Source organism: Zea mays, chromosome 1, assembly GCF_902167145.1.
Source record: "Zea mays cultivar B73 chromosome 1, Zm-B73-REFERENCE-NAM-5.0, whole genome shotgun sequence".
In the NCBI taxonomy this organism is placed as follows: Eukaryota; Viridiplantae; Streptophyta; class Magnoliopsida; order Poales; family Poaceae; genus Zea; species Zea mays.
The window spans coordinates 3,379,863-3,393,479 of NC_050096.1; the positions used below are offsets into that span (position 1 = coordinate 3,379,863).

At 41.9% G+C, this 13,617-nt stretch overlaps 1 protein-coding gene across 3 annotated transcripts; it reads left to right on the forward strand.

Annotated features, from left to right (window-relative positions):
* Positions 1-6,589: 6,589 nt before the first annotated feature.
* On the forward strand, positions 6,590-10,474 carry LOC103630770 (protein ANTAGONIST OF LIKE HETEROCHROMATIN PROTEIN 1-like). 3 transcript variants are annotated; one of them, XM_008651852.4, is made up of 3 exons: positions 6,590-7,120; positions 8,622-8,939; positions 9,583-10,474. In XM_008651852.4, the coding sequence occupies exons 1-3, from the start codon at positions 7,109-7,111 to the stop codon at positions 10,036-10,038; spliced, it is 786 nt and encodes a 261-aa protein (XP_008650074.1). In that variant the 5' UTR covers positions 6,590-7,108; the 3' UTR covers positions 10,039-10,474. The 3 variants fall into 3 exon arrangements, with proteins under 3 accessions (XP_008650074.1, XP_023156855.1, XP_008650081.1); XM_008651859.4 differs by lacking the exon at positions 6,590-7,120 and adding an exon at positions 8,452-8,540; XM_023301087.2 differs by lacking the exons at positions 8,622-8,939; positions 9,583-10,474 and adding an exon at positions 7,230-8,300.
* The last annotated feature ends 3,143 nt before the right edge of the window (positions 10,475-13,617 follow it).

A 13,617-nucleotide genomic window follows, 5' to 3' on the forward strand; every position in this document is an offset into this window, starting at 1 on the left:
TAAGCCCGGTCATTTCATTGCTAAATGTCCATTATCTAGTGATAGTGACAGGGGCGACGACAAGAAGGGAAAGAGGAGAGAAAAGAAGAGATACTACAAGAAGAAGGGCGACGATGCCCATGTGTGTCGCGAGTGGGACTCCGACGAGAGCTCCTTCGACTCTTCCTCCGACGAGGACGCCGCCAACATCGCCATCACCAAAGGGCTCCTCTTCCCAAACGTCGGCCACAAATGCCTCATGGCAAAGGACGACAAAAGAAAGAAGGTAAAATCAAGATCCTCCACTAAATATGCTTCCTCTAGTGATGAAGATAATTCTAGTGAAAATGAGGAGGATAACTTGCGCACCCTTTTTGCCAACCTAAACATGCAACAAAAAGAAAAATTAAATGAATTAATTAGTGCTATTCATGAGAAGGATGAACTCTTGGACACCCAAGAGGACTTCCTAATTAAGGAAAATAAGAAGCATGTTAAGGTTAAAAATGCTTACGCTCTAGAAGTAGAAAAATGTGAAAAACTATATAGTGAGCTAAGCACTTGCCATGATACTATTGTCAACCTTAGAGATGAGAATGCTAGTCTAATAGCTAAGGTTGATTCAAATGTATGTGATAATTCAATTTCCAATCTTAGAGATGATAATGCTAATTTGCTTGCTAGGATTGAAAGATTGAATGATTCTCTTGCTAGCCTTAGAAATGAAAATGAAAATTTGATCGCTAAGGCTAAAGACTTAGATGTTTGCAATGCTTCCATTTCCAATCTTAGAAGTGAAAATGATATTTTACATGCTAAGATTGTTGAACTAAAATCTTGCAAACCTTCTACATCTACCATTGAGCATGTTTTCATTTGTACTAGATATAGAGACATTAATGTTGATTCTATCCATGATTACCTAGCTTTAATTAAGAAACAAAATGATCACATAGCTCAACTTAATGCTAAGATTAATGAGCATGACTTAGAAAATGAAAAATTTAAATTTGCTAGAAGCATGCTCTATAGTGGGAGACGCCCTGGCATCAAGGATGGCATTGGCTTCCAAAAGGGAGACAATGTCAAACTTAATGCCCCTCCTAAAAAATTATCTAACTTTGTTAAGGGCAAGGCTCCCATGCCTCAGGAAAACAAGGGTTACATTTTGTACCCTACCGGTTATCCCGAGCACAAAATTAGGAGAATTCACTCTAGGAAGTCTCACTCTGGCCCTAATTATGCTTTTATGTATAAGGGTGAGACATCTAGTTCTAGGCAATCAACCCGTGCAAAATTGCCTAAGAAGAAAACTCCTATTGCATCAAATGATTCTAACATTTCATTTAAAACTTTTGATGCATCTTATGTTTTAACTAACAAATCCGGTAAAGTAGTTGCCAAGTATGTTGGGGGCAAGCACAAGGGGTCAAAGACTTGTGTTTGGGTACCCAAAGTTCTTGTATCTAATGTCAAAGGACCCAAAACCGTTTGGGTACCTAAAATCAAGAACTAAATTTGTTTTGTAGGTTTATGCATCCGGGGGCTCAAGTTGGATCATCGATAGCGGGTGCACAAACCACATGACAGGGGAAAAGATGTTATCCTCCTATGAGAAAAACCAAGATCCCCAACGAGCTATCACATTCGGGGATAGGAATCAAGGTTTGGTCAAAGGATCGGGTAAAATAGCTATATCACCTAACTATTCCATTTCCAATGTTTTTCTTATAGATTCTTTAGATTACAACTTGCTTTCAGTTTCGCAATTATGTAAAATGGGTTACAACTGTCTTTTTACAAATACAGGTGTTACTGTCTTTAGAAGAAGTGATGATTCAATAGCATTTAAGGGAATGTTAGAGGGTCAGCTATACTTAGTAGATTTTGATAGAGCTGAACTCGACACTTGCTTAATTGCTAAGACTAACATGGGCTGGCTCTGGCATCGCCGACTAGCACATGTTGGAATGAAGAATCTTCACAAGCTTCTAAAGGGAGAACACATTTGGGACTAACAAATGTTCATTTTGAGAAAGACAGGATTTGTAGAGCATGTCAGGCAGGGAAGCAAGTTGGTGTTCATTATCCACACAAGAACATCATGACGACTGACAGGCCACTCGAGCTCCTACACATGGACCTATTCGGCCTGATAGCTTATATAAGCATCGGCGGGAGTAAGTACTGTCTAGTTATTGTGGATGATTATTCTCACTTCACTTGGGTGTTCTTTTTGCAAGAAAAATCTTATATTCTTGAGACGGGCTCAAAATGAGTTCGGCTTAAGGATCAAGAAAATTAGAAGCGACAACGGGACAGAGTTCAAGAACTCTCAAATTGAAAGCTTCCTTGAGGAGGAGGGCATCAAGCATGAGTTCTCTTCTCCCTACACGCCACAACAAAATGGTGTAGTGGAGAGGAAGAATAGAACTCTATTGGACATGGCAAGGACCATGCTTGATGAGTACAAGACTTCGGATCGGTTTTGGGCCGAGGCGGTCAACACCGCTTGCTATGCCATCAACCGGTTGTATCTACACTGAATCCTCAAGAAGACATCATATGAACTCCTAACCGGTAAAAAGCCCAATGTTTCATATTTTAGAGTCTTTGGTAGCAAATGCTTTATTCTTGTTAAAAGAGGTAGAAAATCTAAATTTGCTCCTAAGGCTGTAGAAGGCTTTTTACTAGGATATGATTCAAACACAAGGGCATATAGAGTCTTTAACAAGTCCTCTGGACAAGTTGAAGTTTCTTGTGACATTGTGTTTGATGAGACTAACGGCTCTCAAGTAGAGCAAGTTGATCTTGATGAGATAGGTGATGAAGAGGCTCCATGCATCGCGCTAAGGAACATGTCTATTGGGGATGTGTGTCCTAAGGAATCCGAAGAGTCTCCAAATGCACAAGATCAACCATCTTCCTCCATGCAAGCATCCCCACCAACTCAAAATGAGGATGAGGCTCAAAATGATGAAGGAGAAGATCAAGAGGATGAGCCACCTCAAGAGGAGAGCAATGATCAAGGGGGAGATGCCCATGATCAAGATGAGGAAGATGAACAAGTTCCAAGACCGCCACATCAAAGAGTCCACCAAGCAATCCAACGAGATCACCCCGTGAACACCATCCTCGGCGATATTCAAAAAGGGGTAACTACTAGATCTCTTGTTGCTCATTTTTGTGAACATTACTCTTTTGTTTCCTCTATTGAGCCACACGGGATAGAGGAAGCACTTCAAGATTCGGATTGGGTGGTGGCGATGCAAGAGGAGCTCAACAACTTCACTATGAATGATGTATGACATTTGGTTCCACGTCCTAACCAAAATGTTGTAGGAACCAAGTGGGTCTTCCGCAACAAACAAGATGAGCATGGTGTGGTGACAAGGAACAAAGCCCGACTTGTGGCCAAAGGATATTCACAAGTCGAAGGTTTGGATTTCGGTGAAACCTATGCACCCGTAGCTAGGCTAGAATCAATTCGTATTTTATGTGCCTATGCTACTTACCATGGCTTCAAGCTTTATCAAATGGACGTGAAAAGTGCCTTCCTCAATGGACCAATCAAGGAAGAGGTCTATGTTGAGCAACCTCCCGGCTTTGAAGATAGTGAGTACTCTAACTATGTCTACAAACTCTCTAAGGCGCTTTATGGGCTTAAGCAAGCCCCAAGAGCATGGTATGAATGCCTAAGAGATTTTCTTATCACTAATGGCTTCAAAGTCGGAAAGGTCGATCCTACTTTATTTACTAAAACTCTTGACAATGATTTGTTTGTATGCCAAATTTATGTTGATGATATTATATTTGGGTCTACTACCGAATCTACATATGAGGAATTTAGTAGGATCATGACACAGAAATTCGAGATGTTGATGATGGGGGAGTTGAAGTACTTCTTGGGATTTCAAGTGAAGCAACTCCAAGAGGGCACCTTCATTAGCCAAACGAAGTATATTCAAGACATTCTACACAAGTTTGGAATGAAGGATGCCAAACCCATCAAGACACCTATGGGAACCAATGGGCATCTCGACCTCGACACGGGAGGTAAATCCGTAGATCAAAAGGTATACCGGTCGATGATAGGTTCTCTACTCTATTTATGTGCATCTCGATCGGATATTATGCTTTCCGTATGCATGTGTGCAAGATTCCAAGCCGACCCTAAGGAAGCACACCTTACGGCCGTAAAACGAATCTTGAGATATTTAGTTTATACTCCTAAGTTTGGGCTTTGGTACCCTCGGGGATCCACATTTGATTTAATTGGTTATTCGGATGTCGATTGGGCGGGGTGTAAAATTAATAGAAAGATCACATCGGGGACTTGCCAGTTCTTGGGAAGATCCCTGGTGTCTTGGGCTTCAAAGAAGCAAAATTTTGTAGCTCTTTCTACCGCCGAAGCCGAGTATATTGCTGCAGGCCATTGTTACGCGCAATTGCTTTGGATGAGGCAAACCCTTAGGGACTATGGTTACAAATTAACCAAAGTTCCTCTTCTATGTGATAATGAGAGTGCAATCCGCATGGCGGATAATCCCGTTGAGCATATCCGCACTAAACACATAGCCATTCGGTATCATTTTCTAAGGGATCACCAACAAAAGGGGGATATCAAGATTGCATATATTAACACCAAAGAACAATTAGCCGATATCTTTACCAAGCCACTAGATGACACAAACCTTTAATAAACTTAGGCATGAGCTAAATATTCTTGATTATAGGAACCTTTTTTGATGTTTTGCACACATAGCGCTTTAATATACATTTGATCATATCTCTCTCATATGCTATGACTAATGAGTTTTCAAGTGTATTTCAAACCAATTCATAGATTGAAAGGGAATTGGAGTCTTCGGCGAAGACAAAGGCTTCCACTCCACTCCATCAAATTACTCATCCTTCACCGTCGCTCCAAGCAACTCTCCAACTTTGGTATAATCTTCACTCATATATTGTTCACCAAAGGGGGAGAAAGTAGTTGAAAGGGCTTATATTTCACTCAAGTATCCGTTTTTGGCGATTCATGCCAAAGGGGGAGAAAATATTAGCCCAAAGCAAAAGGACCGCACCACCACCCATTTTCAAAAATTTAAAAGAAAAGGTTTTCAAAATGATGATTTTTCAAATTGGTATCTTAAAAACTTCTTGAACACTAAGAGGAGGATTTTATTAAGGGGGGTTTTGTTTAGTCAAAGGAAAAGCATTTGAAACAGGGGGAGAAAATTTCAAATCTTGAAAATTCTCAAAATCTTATTCATTTACCTTTGACTATTTGCAAAAGGACTTTGAAAAGAATTTACAAAAGAATCTGCAAAAACAAAACATGTGGTGCAAGCATGGTCCAAAATATTAAAAATAAAAAGAAACAATCCATGCATATCTTGTGAGCATTAATATTGGCTCAATTCTAAGCAACTTTTGCACTCACAATTATGCAAACTATTTTAATTATGCACTTCTATTTTTGCTTTGGTTTGTGTTGGCATCAATCACCAAAAAGGGGGAGATTGAAAGGGAAATAGGCTTATACCTTTTCCTAAATTGATTTTGGTGGTTGAATTGCCCAACACAAATAATTGGACTAACTAGTTTGCTCTAGTCTATAAGTTTTACAGGTGCCAAAGGTTCACAACAAGCCAATAAAAAGATCAAAGATGGGTTCAAATAAAGAGAGCTAAAGACATCCCAAAAGGCACCCTGGTCTGGCGCACCGGACAGTGTCCGGTGCACCAGGGTACTCGACGTTGAACTCGCTACCTTCGGGAAAATGGGAGGCCGCTCCGCTATAATTCACCGGACTGTCCGGTGTCACACCGGACTGTCCGGTGTGCCAGCGGAGCAACAACTACTTCACGCACAACGGTCAACTACAACACATTTAATGCGCGCCTGTGCGCGCAGAGGACAGAGCACGCGTAGAAGGCGCACCGGACAATCTACGGGACCTGTCCGGTGCACCACCAGACAGCCCATAGGTGAAACGGAATTAGGCTTACACCTTTTTCCTAACAGCCCGTTTGGTTCCCTAGAATTGGTCCAAATTGAATCAAATTCCATGTCTAGGCCTGTTTGGATCCCCTTAGAATTGAATTGGCCATTTCAGCCCATTTCTCGTCCCTGGAAATTTAGCCTTGACTCATTTCAGACCATCACCCATCGGAAAGCGTCAGAAAGTGGCTAGGGTTAGCCGCCCCGCTCCCTGCTCGCGGCATCGCTCATCGCTCACGCTGCCCTGCGACCTGCACCTGGTGTTCTTCCTGTTCGTGGCGGCGCCCAGCGTGGCGTGCCTGGCGTGGGCGCGACGAGTTCGGCTACGGCTCCCGCGTCGCCTACTTCATCTCCGACACCTGCGACGACGACCTCGCCAAGCTGCTCGAGGAGTACGACGAGGCTACCAAGGACCGCCTCCAGTCGCTCAAGATCCGGTATCCCTTCTATGTATCCCTTCTAAATTCTAAAAGTAACAAGCAGCAGAAGAAGATCCGGTATCCAGTCGCTCAAGAATAACAGTTTGCTACAGAACTTGACAACAGCCAATTGGTCGGGGTAGAATTTAACAGCCAGGTGATGGTTGGTATACTACTTGTCTGTCTAATTGAGTCATCCGGTCTAGTAGCATTATGACTAGAATAGATTTGATGCATCAGAATTCAGGAGCAAGAATTTCCAGGGCATATCAGGGGAGTAAAGTGCACAAATATAGTCCCATCAGTTCTCTTTCCCCCACATATTGCTTTCACGCTAATTGAAACACAAGAGAAGTTATTATCAGGCCAGAAGTTAGAACCCACGTCTTATTATCAACAATGATGTAGGTCTGTAGGTGAAGGGAGAATTCCCATCCTGTTGTACAGTTTTTTCATCAGATGTAACTATCTGACTTGTGGCGATTCATTGTGTAGGCATCTGATTGATGTACAGTTTATCATATTCAACCTGTTGAGTTTCAGTTTTTTTACTTGTCTGCTGTTCTAATATCTTCCTTTTCTTCTTCCTTTGTGCGTTAAGTAATGTTTCCAACAAATCATTTGCAGGAGTGCTAAAACAGCTCGCTGTTTTGGGATTTGCCGCCTCAAGTTTCATCTAGCTACCTCGAACAAATCCTTCAATCTCCATGGCTACATCGGTACTTCTCCTATTCCACCTTGTGCTCCTACTAGTAGTGTTTTTATTCTTGAGTAGAGCATTTTGCTTTCAACTAGCATGTCTAATTGCATATAAATTACTTGTTCTAGATATCAACTCAATATACTAACGAGGAGGAAATTAAAAGGAAGAGAAAGAAGCGAAAGAGAGTTGTTGTATTAGCTGTGTCTATTATGGCTATTATTGCAAATCGGTATCAACGGAGGAGACCTAGACACATCGTAGATGCTAACGAAGTTCAAGAGAGAAATGTCGAGTCCAGAAAACAAATGCTACGTAATATGTACCAGGGTTCAAATGTCTATTGCTATGACAGTTTGCGCCTAACTAAGAGATCTTTTAGTGACTTGAGTGCCATCTTACGGGAAAAGAGTGGCCTACAGGATACCTTAAATGTGTCAGTAGAAGAAAAGCTTGCAATTTTTCTGCTTATAGTAGGTCATAACACCAAAATGAGGTTGATCCGTAGCACTTATGGGTGGTCTCTTGAACCAATCAGTCGACACTTCAACGAAGTGCTTAGAGGGATTCTATTTTTAAGTCATGAGTTCATCAAGCTTCCTAATCCAGAAACCACTCTACCTGAGGATCCAAAGTGGAAATGGTTTGAGGATTGTCTAGGTGCACTAGATGGCACACATATCGATGTGAATGTTCCATTGACTGACCAAGGTAGGTATAGAAATAGGAAGCAACGAATCACCACTAATGTATTAGGGGTTTGTGATCGACAAATGAAGTTTTTGTATGTCTTGGCTGGATGGGAAGGGTCGGCTTCGGATTCACGCATACTACGTGATGCCATGTCACGGGAGGACTCATTTGTTGTTCCTAGTGGTAAATACTATCTAGTGGATGCTGGATATACAAATGGTCCGGGATTTCTTGCCCCGTACCGATCTACACGGTACCACTTGAATGAATGGGCTATTCAAGGCAACAATCCATCTACTGCGAGAGAGTTATTCAACCTACGCCATGCAACGGCTAGGAATGTGATAGAGAGAACTTTTGGGCTATTGAAGATGAGATGAGCAATCTTGAGGACCAGCTCATATTTTGATTTAGAAAACCAGGTATAACATAGTAGGTATTCAATTGAAATTCAATCGTTAGTTTTAAAATTGTGTATTGATTTAGCCATATTATTCTTTGCAGATTAGGATCATCCATGCTTGCTGCATATTGCATAATTTTTTAAGAGATAGACAAAGAGATATGGACGATATTCTAATACATGAAGTTGATAGTCTCATCTCTGCTGCTCCTGCTGAAAATCAAGGAGAAATGAGTCTGATTACGCATGTTCAATCAACTAATGAGTGGGGTAATTTTAGAGACACCAAAGCTAGTGAAATGTTTGTTGATTATCAAGCGAGGCGTGGTCAAAGCTCATAGTTGTATGCTTCTGTTTTCTATGTCTTTGTCATTTATGAATTTTTGTGTTTGTGTTTTTTATATGTGTGGTTCTTTGATTGTAGGACAAGAAAACAAGGGGCTATGTTCCTTGGAATGATGAGATGGATAAGGTACTCCTCGATACGTTTGTGGACTATTACAATAAAGGTGATAGATGTCAGAATGGGTGGAAGTCTCATGTATACACAGCTGCTGTGAAGAATGTTTGTGAGAAGTGCAATGTCACCATTACAAAGGAAAATATTAGCTCTCGCAGCAAGACCTTTGATAAGCACTACAATATCATTAATGGTTTGTTGTCCACTAGTGGTTTTGGATGGGATTGGGAGAAGAACAAGCTCAAAGTTGATAGTGACACCGTATGGGATGAGTATGTTGAGGTAAGAAAATTTTTGCAGTTCAATTTTTGCAGTTCAATTGTTGCAGTTCAATTTTTGTTGTCCACTAGTGCCTAGCTAGATAGAGGCCTGTTAATTATCTTATGCAAGAGTCGTTTCCTGCCAGCCTATCTACTTACACACCACAGCATATTGTAAGCACAACACCACCCATCCAGCCAGACGAGCAAGAGACTTGACATAGAGAGAGGGTTGGCATAAAAAACCATATTCCCATCAATCAAATAAATTATTGTCTGGCACTTTCAGACATTCATACCCACCTGTTTGTTCATATCCTTGGCAGCACTTTCAGACCATATTCCCATACACACATAAGTTTAGCTTGGCTGCTTAGGCCTGTCTTGTTGGGCTGCTTAGGCATGTACATATGAGTGTACATTTAGCTGTCGTGTACATATGAGTGTATATTTAAGTGTACATATGAGTGTGTATGCTTTTAATAATACCTTTTTTAGAGATTGCTTACCATCGTGCCATATATGTTGCACAGTTCTTATTTTTACTCTAAATTGGTCATACATGCTACTGTTGCCTAGTAGTTTATTCCATTTTTTGCAGCTTAGTTTATGTTTCAATTCCAAGTTTATTTGTTGATGTATCTTTGCAACAATTTTTTTTGTAGAGGAATAAGGAAGCAAAAGGATATAGACATAAGGTTGTGAAGTTTTGGGATCTACTGAGCCTAGTGTACAATAAAGACCAAGCAAATGGAGAGGGTGCTAAAACAGCAGCTGAAAGTTCAAAGGAAATGGCAAAAGAGAATGATACCGGAGGCAAGGATGCTCCATATTCTGTATCTTCCTCGAGTAGTTTAAAAAGACAAAGATCAGATGATCCATTTAACTCTATATGGTGTGATAAGTTTGACATGCTTACATCTGCATTGAAAGATGATGGTCCAAAGCTACCCTCTTCCGCCGAAGTTCTCGCCGCATTACAAGAGGTTGAAGGACTTGATGAAGACACTGAACTTGAGCTTTATGACATCCTCACCTCTAATGCACGCAAGTTTGAGTCAATGATGGCACTCCCAATGGAAAGGAGGAAGAGGTGGCTTATGATGCAGCTAAGGAAGTGAAACAACTTATATGTGAACTTAGATCTCTGTGTTGAACTGATTGTGTGAACCTGTCTTTGTGAAACTTTTGTGTGCAAACTTGTTGGCTATGTGAAACTGTTGTGTGCGAACTTGATGGCTTTATGAAACTGCTATGTGAAGATTTGATGTATTTGTAGAACTTTTATGTGCGAATTTGATGACTTTGTGAAATTGTTATGTGTGACTTGCCTTTGTGGAACTGTTATTTGTGAACTTAATAGTTTCTGGTAGTTGTAAATTGTTCATGCTCATTTTTAAGCAGATGCAAAGTCAAGAGATCCTTGTTTGTATTCAAATTCAAATTCTGTGTGCAAAGTATCCAAACAACATCTAGAATTTAATTCTAGGAATTCAATTGCTTGTACAACCAAACAAAAATAATGGAATTGAATCACTTTCTAGTCGATTGAATTCTATATAATTCATTTCTTGGAATTTATTTCTTGGAAAAGGTTTCATTTCTAGGCATCCAAACGGGCCGTAATTGATTTTGGTGGTTGAATTGCCCAACACAAATAATTGGACTAACTAGTTTGCTCTAGTCTATAAGTTCCACAGGTGCCAAAGGTTCACAATAAGCCAATAAAAAGACCAAGAAAGGGGTCAAACAAAGAGAGCAAAATACAACCCAAAGGCACCCTGGTCTGGCGCACCGGACTGTCCAGTGTGCCACCGCCACCGGACAGTGTCCGGTGCACCAGGGTACTCGACGCTGAACTCGCTGCCTTCGCAAAATTCCAAGGGCGCTCCGCTATAATTCACCGGACTGTCCGGTGAGTCACCGGACAGTGTCCGGTGTGCCAGCGGAACAACGGCTACTTCGCGTGCAACGGTCGTCTGCAACCGCATTCAATGCGCTACAGTGCGCGCCAGAGTCAGAGCACGCGCAGTTGGCACACCGGACAGTCTACAGGATCTGTCCGGTGCACCACCGGACAGCCCAGAGGCCCCACAAGTCAGAGATCCAACGGTCGAACCCCAACGGTTTGTCCGGTGCGCCATGCGACAGCACACTTCCAACGGGCATTTTTGGTGATTGGGGCTATAAATACCCCAACCACCCCACATTCAATGGCATCCAAGTTTCTACACTTCTACACCTTACGAGAGCTATAACATTTGAAAGTCGCCTAGAGGGGGGTGAATAGGGCGAAACTGAAATTCTCAAAAAATAATCACAACTACAAGCCGGGTTAACGTTAGAAATATAATAGAGTCCGCGAGAGAGGGCGCAAAACAAATCGCAAGCGAATAATGAGAATGACACGCGGATTTGTTTTACCGAGGTTCGGTTCTCGCAAACCTACTCCCCGTTGAGGAGGCCACAAAGGCCGGGTCTCTTTCAACCCTTACCCTCTCTCAAACGGTCCCTCGGACCGATTGAGCTTTCTCTTCTCAATCACTTGGAACACAAAGTTCCCACAAGGACCACCACAAGTTTGGTGTCTCTTGCCTCAATTACAAGTGAGTTTGATCGCAATGAAAGAATCAAGAAAGAAGAAAGCAATCCAAGTGCAAGAGCTCGAAAGAACACAAGCAAATCTCTCTCTCTAATCACTAGGGCGTTGTGTGGAAATTGGAGAGGATTTGATCTCTTTGGTGTGTCTAGAATTAAATGCTAGAGCTCTTGTAAGTAGTTGGGAAGTGGAAAACTTGGATGCTATGAATGGTGGGTGGTTGGGGGTATTTATAGCCCCAACCACCAAACTAGCCGTTTGGTGAGACTGTCTGTTCGATGGCGCACCGGACAGTCCGGTGCACACCGGACATGTCCGGTGCGACAGCCACGTCACCAAAGCCGTTGCAATTTGACCGTTGGAGTTCTGACTTCTGGTCCCGCCTGGATGTCCGGTGCACACCGGACATGAACTGTAGATTGTCCGGTGCGCCTGCTCCCGCGTGCCTGACGACTGCGCGCTTCTGGCGCGCATTAAATGCGTCGCAGGTAGCCGTTGGCGCCGAAATAGCCGTTGCCCCGCTGTTACACCGGACAGTCCGGTGTACACCGGACAGTCCGGTGAATTTTAGCGGAGCAGCCGAAGTAAAAACCTGAGGCTGGCGAGTTCCTGAGGCCGCTCTTCCTTGGAGCACCAGACATGTCCGGTGTACACCGGACAGTCCGGTGAATTATAGCGGAGACGCCTCTGGAATTTCCCGAAGGTGACGAGTTTGAAGTCGGAGTGCTCTGGTGCACCGGACATGTCCGGTGGCACACCGGACAGTCCGGTGCGCCAGACCAGAGGTGCCTTCGGTCGACCTTTGCTCCTTTATTTGAACCCAATACTTGGTCTTTTTATTGGCTAAGTGTGAACCTTTTGCACCTGTATAACTTACACACTAGAGCAAACTAGTTAGTCCAATATTTGTGTTGGGCAATTCAACCACCAAAATCATTTAGGAACTAGGTGTAAGCCTAATTCCCTTTCAATCTCCCCCTTTTTGGTGATTGATGCCAACACAACCAAAGCAAATGTAAAAGTGCATAATTTGAACTAGTTTGCATAATGTAAGTGCAAAGGTTGCTTGGAATTGAGCCAATATTAATACTTACATGATGTGCATGGATTGTTTCTTTATTTTTTTTAACATATTGGACCACATTTGCACCACATGTTTTGTTTTGCAAATTCTTTTGTAAATTCTTTTCAAAATCCTTTTGCAAGATAGTCAAAGGTAAATGAATAAGATTTTTGCAAAGCATTTTCAAGTTTTGAAATTTTCTCCCTTTGATCCAAATGCTTTTCCTTTGACTAAACAAAAACTCCCCCTCAAATAAATTCTCCTCTTAGTGTTCAAGAGGGTTTTAAGATATCAAGTTTTGAAAATACTACTTGCTCCCCCTTTAGAACACAAAGAGATACCAATTTGAAATTTTCCAATTGAAAATCATTAATTTTGAAAATTAGGGTGGTGGTGCGGTCCTTTTGCTTTGGGCTCATACTTTCTCCCCCTTTGGCATGAATCGCCAAAAACGGATACTTTGAGTGAGATATAAGCCCTTTCCTAACTATGTTCTCCCCTTTGGCAAATAAAACATGTGAGTGAAGATTATACCAAAGACGGAGAGCGATGCGGAGCGACGGCGAAGGATGAGTTAGTAGAGTGGAGTGGAAGCCTTTGTCTTTGCCGAAGACTCCAATTCCCTTTCAATATACCTATGACTTGGTTTGAAATACACTTTGAAAACACATTAGTCATAGCATATATAAAAGAGACATGATCAAAGGTATACTTGTGTGCCATGTGTGCAAATTAGCAAAAGAAATTCCTAGAATCAAGAATATTGAGCTCATGCCTAAGTTTGGTAAAAGTTTGTTCATCAAGAGGCTTGGTAAAGATATCGGCTAATTGATCTTTAGTGTTAATGTATGCAATCTCGATATCCCCCTTTTGTTGGTGATCCCTAAGAAAATGATACCGAATGGCTATGTGTTTAGTGCGGCTATGCTCAACGGGATTATCCGCCATGCGGATTGCACTCTCATTATCACATAGAAGAGGAACTTTAGTTAGTTTGTAACCATAGTCCCGCAGGGTTTGCCTCATCCAAAGCAATTG